Below are 8551 nucleotides of genomic sequence, written 5' to 3' on the forward strand. Positions count from 1 at the left end.
ATCTGAGTCATTCAAGTGTTTTACATGCAAGGGTAGGATTACATAATCAAGCGTGCGGAAGAATGCACGAGAATAGTTCAGGACCCGGATGAACACATGTAAACAATACACAACGATGCCTGATCGGTATGTGTTATCTATTTTCATTACACTACCCACGCCTTCGAGGTTGAAGCTTCCATGCTTCTTAATTATGTTAGAACGAAATCATAAGAACCAAAGGAAAACAATTATTTACAAAACAAATAAACTTTCTTTATTAATCCAGCAGTGTTGAAACACTAGTGTATGGACACTTCGTTTAAGTGAGGTCCGTCCAAATGTTGTGGGCATCTAGCCTATTCTCTATTTCCAGTGAAGGTATCCAAATAAAAATAGGTTTCATCTACCGTGGTTTGTTTCACTTGCTTGCCTGCATCATGATATCGATAAGTGGTCGTGACTGTCCGCTTAGTTTTGTTCATGGCGGGCTCCGTCTGGACTCCAACACTAACAAAACGTCGACTAACCGTACTCGTATGTCGCTTCGTGGGATGATCCAGAGTTACTGGTTTCGGGATGACATGTCGCAGATCTGTGGCACGTAGCCTTTTGCCTGGTTCACCACTTTGTTCTGCTATTCTCTTCTTATGAAATGGCAGTGTAGGTTTTGTTGATTTCCTGATCACCCGACCCATCAAAGAATCATCCGGGGGTACAGGATTTGTGGCCACTGCTGTAGCTGAGGTTGAAGGTCTGTTGTCAGATGGGACAACTGGCTCAGTAGTTTCTTTCTCCGACTCCTCGGACAGTAAGCTCCCAGGGTCCTGCTTTTGCCAATCTTCTGTTTCCTTAGGCGAAGGATAGGAATCATCATCCGACCCATCGTCACTATCACTACTGGAGCTGCTTGAGCTGTCACTGGATCCTGCGGTCTGCTTATCCTCTGGTAGATTAGACACATGGACGGTCTCAGGTTGGCTGTTTTTGTCCATACCCTTCTCTTCGATATGTCTTTTCTCATGACGAGTAAGGTATACTTGCTTTGTAGTCGTGAAGTTACAATGCGTACAGGCAAATGCTTTCTTTTCAGAGTGTTTCAGACCACACATCACAAGATGCTCCCTGAGCTCTTCTGTTCCAGCGGTTCTGAACTTGCACATAGGACATGCCTTCATTGGGGTCGTCTTTGTGTTTACCATTCTCTGAAAGTACCAAAAGCTTTGATTAGTGGTATATCTTCTTCATGTGATACAGGTATTTTATGATAAAACATCTCAAGACATAGACTAGTACAAAATATAGTCAGAGTGTTTGGCAGGTGCTTTCCTATGTCTGCGACCCTGTTTTGGGTTAGTTTCTATATTCTTAGAACTAATATTCTTAAGGTCTCTCCCAGACTCGTTTTCACTCTCTTTGAAAGTAGCACTCTCCTCACACCAATCACTTCTACTGTCATCAACTTGCTTGCTCTCGAAACAACTCTCGTCAACCTGAGTCTGTTGCTCTTTAACTTTTGCAAAATCCTCTGCATTCTCATTCCTGAGCATCTGAACCTTTTTTGGCTTCATGCGGTCTACATGAATTACTTGTAGCTTCCCTTTTCGCCCACAGCGTACGCGATATGTGACGTCAGTGAGTTTTGATATCACTCGGAATGGACCCTTCCAGCGACAGGCTAGCTTTGAACTTTGTCCTGTCTTGACGTTGGGAAAGAAAACGAATACATCATCACCAGCTTTGAATGGTTGCCAGGAGAGTTTCTGATCATGAAGCTTCTTCTGTCTAAGCATTCGTCCCTTTACACTTTCTCTGACTAACTGATGTGCGTCTTCCATCTTTTCCTGTAGCTCCCACGCCCATGTATTCTGTGGTAATGCTTTCAGATTTCGTGGCATTGAGTATTGTAGATCTAGTGGAGTAGAAGTTTCTCTTCCAAGCATCATGAAGTTTGGGGAATTGGAAGTGGTCTCATGTTCGGTTGACCGATATGCCATCATGACATATGGCAAGTGTCTGTCCCAGTCAGTGTGTCGCTCATTCACAAATGCCCTCAACATGGTAACCAGTGTCTTATTGAACCGCTCAACCATACCATCTGACTGCGGGTGGTAGGGAGTGGTACGGGTCTTTTGAATTTGCAGTATACGACACATTTCCCGAAACAATGCACTCTCAAACTGAGAGCCCTGATCTGAATGGATAATACTGGGGACTCCGAATCGACAGACGACTTCTTCTACCAGTATGCGTGCTACGGTCTCTGCGTTCATGTTTTGCATTGGAAAACTTTCTGTCCACTTTGTGTAGTAGTCGGAGATAACCAAGATGTGCCTGTTGCCATCATCGGTCTCCGGCAATTCGCACAGAATGTCCATAGCTATGCGCTCCATTGGGTATCCCGATTCAGTTATCTGCATAGGTGCTCTCTTGGTTTTTGTCATGTTCTTGCTCTTAGCACACATCGTGCAACCAGTGACATATCGTTTGATATCATCTTGTATCCCAGGCCAGTAATACTGTTGGCGGATCTTGGCAAGAGTCTTTCTTGTTCCCAGATGAGCAGCTGTCTTGTTATCATGGGCATGACCAAGGATTGTGCGACGTTCGTTTCTAGGAACTATGATATGAACTACTCCTTTTTGTGTTTTTCTCACCAATAGATCATCTTGAATGGACAGTATTTCAAACTGTGACCATAGGGATTTCACTGTTTTGTTTCTGCCACCTATGGACTTATACCCAGGTCTTTCCCCTTTCTTGACCCAGTCAATAACCAGACCTAAGTCATCATCTTCCTCTTGTTTTTCGCTCAGGGTTTTCTCACGTTTTTCTTTTTCATCAGATTTACAAGTGTCTATGCTCCTCACTATCTGAGCTGTAGATTCAGTTGCTCGATTGTCTGCCTTCAGTTCCCAGTCTGGGTCAAAGTTGCATTGACGACAAGGGATCCTGCTCAGTCCATCGGCATTCTGATGTTGCTTCCCTGGTCGATGAATGATGTGCATGTCATATGAGCTTAACACCTGAAGCCATCTTGCCATCTGGCCCTCTGGGTCTTTGAAATTTAGCAACCATCTGAGCGAACTGTGGTCTGTTCTGACAGTAAACTTTCTGCCATACAGATAATGCCGGAAGTATTTTGTGAAATTGACGACAGCCAGTAACTCTTTACGCGTTACGCAATACTTCCTCTCTGCCTTGGTCAATGTTCGTCCTGCAAATGCTATGGGTCTCTCTATGCCATCAATTTCCTGTGATAGTGCAGCCCCAATAGCTTCATGACTCGCATCGGTGTCGAGTATGAACTCTTTACTAAAATCAGGGTGGGCCAGAGTTTTTGCACTTGTCAATTCTCTTTTCAGAATCTCATACGCTTCCTGACACTGAGGTGTCCAATCAAATTTCCGTCCCTTTTCTGTCAGCTTGTGTAGGCATTTCGCAATCACAGAAAAGTTTCTGACAAACTTTCTGTAATAACTACAGAACCCCAGGAATGACCGCAGTTGTTTGATGTTGACTGGGACTGGCCACTCCGCAACTTTCTTCACCTTATCTGGGTCGGTGGAGATACCTTCCTCCGAGATCTTGTGGCCAAGGTAAATGACTTCTTTGGCAAACAGACAACATTTTCTCGCCTTTAGCTTTAATCCAGCTTCTTGTAAGCGTTTGAACACTTGTTGCAGATTCTCAATCATGTCTTCAAATGTCTTCCCGGTCACGATTATATCGTCTAGGTAAATTAAACAGGTCTGCCACTGTAAACCTGCTAGTACCGTTTCCATCAGTCTCTCGAATGTCGCAGGAGCTGACGCTAGACCAAAAGGCATGACCGTGAACTCATAAAGACCTGTTCTTGTCGCAAATGCAGTCTTCTGGCGATCTTCAGGAGCCAAATCAACCTGCCAATAACCGGAGTTTAGGTCGAGTGTTGAGAACCACGAGCAACCTGACATTTGATCAAGAGCCTCGTCAATACGTGGAAGTGGATACGCATCCGGAATGCTAACAGCATTCAGCTGTCGATAATCCACGCAAAATCGTAAGCTCCCGTCCTTCTTTTTCACGAGGACGATCCCAGAACTCCATGGACTGGAGGATTTCTGTATGATCCCTCTGTCAAGCATATCCTTTACTTGTCTATCAATCTCGGGACCAAGATTGCCTGGCACTCTTCTTACTGGCTGTTTTATGGGTTTGGCACCCCCAGTGTTGATCTTATGTTGAATCAAATCTGTTCTACCCAGATCGTCGTCAGTAACGGCAAACAGGTTCTGATGTTTTAGCAGCAATTCATACCCAGCGTTGTATTGATCTGTTGTAAGATTATTTTTGGAGTCATTCAACAATGTTTGGATATCTGCCCTAAGTCCAGCTACTTTGTTAGGTGTCGGTTCGTCGACGGTTCCCATTACACCTTCAATAGTGCTGACCTGAGCAATCGTTGTCCCTGGGTAAAATTGTTGACTCTCGTTGCCCAGATTCATTAATCTTACAGGCACCGTAGTATCATACTGCACAAGTGCCCTAGCGACTAATGCTCTCTCTGTCTTCAGAAAAGTCGCTGGTTTCTCAACTAGAAGTAGTTTGCTGGCTGTTTCACCTTCTGGTAAACATACCTTCCCTTGGACCACGACCTCACTGTTGGCAGGAATGGTTACCTTCTCTGTAAGTGAAAGTCGGTAGCAACCCATAGCACCCTCGTAGAATGTCGGTACCGTTACATCATCAAGTGTGAGAACACCTTTCTTGAAATCAAGAGACCCATTTCTCTCCTGCATTATGTCTAGACCCAGAATACCATCGGTATTAATCTTAGCAATAATTGCTTCCACATAAATGTCTTTTGTCTTATTAAGCCGGATGACAAAACTCCCTTTGCCCTTGACCTCAAGTTTCTCACCACTAGCTGTTAAAACATCTTGGTGAACTCTACTCAGGCGAGGTTTAGCTGATTCTGTAATTTTATCAAACACTCGCTCTGATATGATGGTGACTGTTGCCCCTGTGTCAACCAATAGGTTTACTTTAGTTCCATGAACTTCGGCAGTTATATACATGCCTGCTTCCTGCACGGCTGTAGACAACCCAATGCCAGCTCTTGGTTTCTTTTGTCTCTGTCGACGATGGGTGTTCACCTGCTGGGCCCCTGGTTGTTTCTGACTTTTATTAGGGTCATTCTTTTTGTCAGGCTTGGGACAATTTCTACGAAAATGTCCCTCCTCACCACAGTTAAAGCAGTTCTTGTTCCTGACCACATTAGACCTACTTCTAGACTTCATCTTTCCAACGTCCTTTTCCAGAGACTCTAGCTTTTTCTGCATGTCCTGGAGCAGTTTTAACATCTCTGACCCCTCAGATGTTTCAGTATTAGTATTTCTAAGATATGATTGGCCTTCCTTTGATTTCTTCTCACAGCGGTTGTATGCCTCTAATTCAACCGATAGTTGTATGGCCTCAGTCAAATTCTTAGGCCTCGACTGTTTGATTCTTATGCGCATCTCGGAGTCTGCAAGTGCTTCAATGAACTGTTGCATAGCCAATGTCTCCCTAACATCATTTGGCACTGTGCGATATGCCAAGTTCACAAGCCGTCTAATCGCTTGTCCCAGTTCTGGTAAACTTTCCGATGCTTTTTGACGCCTCTCCATTAACTGAACCCTATAAAGCTCAGTCTGGTTTGGGGGAGCAAACCTCTCCTCCAAGGCTTTGACTAGCGACTCATAATCCTGCTGCTTAGGAATGTCAAGGTCACCCAGTATCCCTTGAGCTTGGCCCCGCAATGCTACTGCTAAGTGGAGACCTTTCTCATTATCAGTCCATCGGTTTATTCGAGAACAAGCATCAAAATGTGATTTGAAGTCAACCCATGGAGATGTGCCGTCATATGTTGCCGCTTTCACGGTAACCATTTTACTTTTATATTTTGTCGACATGTCCCTGACTTCATCATCTGTTTCTTCAGCATCCCTCCTGCTGGCAACTCTACTCATTCTTTTTTTTCTGGTGGTTACATTGTCATATTTGTGACCATCTAGTCTGTGATCATTATCCACACCCAGCGGACATGGTACAGATGTCATTGGTTTAGTGCGAGACAATAGATTGTGACTGCTAGCCTGCATCTGTTTCATTTGTTCTCCGAGCTCTTTAATCTCTTGTTCAAACTTTTGTATACTTTCGTCCCTTAATCCAAGACTATAGTCTGGAGAGAACCTCTCCGGTTTTAGACGAGTATCTTTTTCTTTGGTTCCAAACCCAGAGTCGACAACTGCGTGCTTCCGCATCGGTATATTGGGTTGTGTGATAGGGGTTGAGAAATCAAAATGAATATGACTTGTGTTGTTAAAGTCAAGACCATTATCTGATTCCCTGTCAGACTGGTCACTGGTATAGCCTTCTGCCATATTATATCACAGAGAGAATATAAGTAACAAACAATTTTTTTTTTTATTATTATTATTACATCAACAACAGTTTATAAACTGTAGACTACTAAAATGTCACAAACAAGTTGTCAAATAACCAGGATCCCACCGCTGCCACCAAAATTTGTGACGTTTACAAATGGGTTCGTCACTACCTCTAATAGATCCTGGTTAGTGACTAGTCTACAGATGCAAATATATACAAATATTACTACTATTTGGTAGCCTTTAACATTTAACGAGAACATATAACACATAAAATATAAGTTTTATATATACAGTGGTCTGTCTGACCGCTGACACTTAATCTTAATACTATAACTCGTCCCGTACCACTCACAACGGCTAGTTATAATTACTGGTCGCCGGTCTGTGTGTGACCGCTGACTATACGGCTACGGGGATTCAGTGACTAGCAATATGTGTAATCGAACATGATTATACGCTCTGACTGTTCCCATGTATTTTCATCGGCCACCTAACCCCTGGTGTTTGCTGCTGACCACCAACACTACTTATAGTATGGTCGCTGACATGCCCGCCGACTACCTTGTAGTTGCTGACTTGACCGTCGACTACCTGCTTGTAGTCGCCAACTAAATTGTAGTCGCTAACCTATCAGCCTCTGCCAAACACTCTGTGTTAAAACGATTAGTTGATGGATCAAGGAGAAGACCGTGGTCACATCTATCTTTCCATAACTAGCTACCTTTCTTAGGGTCTCTCCGCTTCTGTCTGTACAGTTTGGATGCCGAAATCAGAGTGTTTGTGTTCTGTCAGAGCCGGCTTTTATACCCTCCGATATAGACCATCTGAGTCATTCAAGTGTTTTACATGCAAGGGTAGGATTACATAATCAAGCGTGCGGAAGAATGCACGAGAATAGTTCAGGACCCGGATGAACACATGTAAACAATACACAACGATGCCTGATCGGTATGTGTTATCTATTTTCATTACACCATTACGCAAAAACAAAACAAAACGGAGCGTACTCTCATAAACCCTATCGCCGTTTATTTAAAGGACACTCCCTTTTTTGTTATATCTCAATATCTATATTCAAGATATTTTCCAGAAATCAAAATCATTGACTTTTTTATTGTAAAATATATACACAGGCAAAATGTCTTGAGGTCAATTTGACCTAAATTTACATGAAGACATTCTTCCTGTGTAATGCTTGTGGAATTTACTTACTATAGTATTTACATAGAGACGTTGAAGCAGTGTACACAAAATATAAGGGCAGGTGTAAACAAATCAACGTATAGATCAACAGTCATATGTATCATAAAACGTAATAATACTTAATTATAATTTAATTTTGCTTGTAACAAGCATTTTCATTGGCTCAAAAAATTATATTATCATCTCATAACATAAAAAAAATAAAAGGAACTACTTTCAGTTATACCGGAAGTAGCGGAGTAATCGTTGTTCACGGGATTTTGTATCTATCGATGTGTTTTTAAATATCTGGAACAAAATGAACATGTTAAACTTAATGAAAATGTTTCTTATCATTGTTAATTAAATTATAAGGGTTAACTGTAATATTTTTTTACGTTATTGAGCAATAACACAAAAAACTGGGGTGTACTCTTTTCATAAACCGTTTCGCGGTTTATGCAGAGTACACCCCAGTTTTTTGAGTTATTGCTCATAACGTAAAAAAAATATTACAGTTAACCCTTAAATATTATCAACAGGTGTAGTTGTGTGTAAACGCAATAATATTGATTTTATCAACAGGAGTATATATATGAAAACGTAATATAAAGTACCCATGCAGGTAAACAATGAGAAATATCAGGAAAAGTTACAGCGTTCGGAAGGCATATCGACAGTTATATTATAGTGCTGATTACATGGAGTTAAAATTTCGACGATATTTAAACTTTGAGGATAGGTAAAATTATGAAAATTTCTGAGAGGATCTTTTTGTTTGTTTACAACTTTCAATAAATCTTTTAAAGAATTAACCATTGAAAATAAACGTTCATGGTTAAACCAGAGACATATATACTCTGTATATATGTCTCTGGTTAAACAACAGATTTTATTAAAAGAGATTTAAAAGTTTAACCTTTGAGGCGAGTTTCATAGAAAATAAAAACCGAATTCAGATACTGAGAAAACTT

At 41.7% G+C, this 8551-nt stretch overlaps 1 protein-coding gene across 1 annotated transcript; it reads right to left on the reverse strand.

Annotated features, from left to right (window-relative positions):
* Nucleotides 1-338: 338 nt before the first annotated feature.
* On the reverse strand, nt 339-7292 carry LOC117315260 (zinc finger protein ZFPM2-like). The gene is made up of 2 exons (XM_033869407.1): nt 7117-7292; nt 339-1184 (listed from the first exon to the last, which is right to left on the reverse strand). Exon 2 carries the CDS (start codon nt 1179-1181, stop codon nt 339-341), a length of 843 nt encoding a protein of 280 aa, XP_033725298.1. The 5' UTR covers nt 1182-1184; nt 7117-7292.
* Nucleotides 7293-8551: the final 1259 nt, after the last annotated feature.

This window comes from Pecten maximus, chromosome 17 (assembly GCF_902652985.1).
Source record: "Pecten maximus chromosome 17, xPecMax1.1, whole genome shotgun sequence".
NCBI lineage: Eukaryota > Metazoa > Mollusca > Bivalvia > Pectinida > Pectinidae > Pecten > Pecten maximus.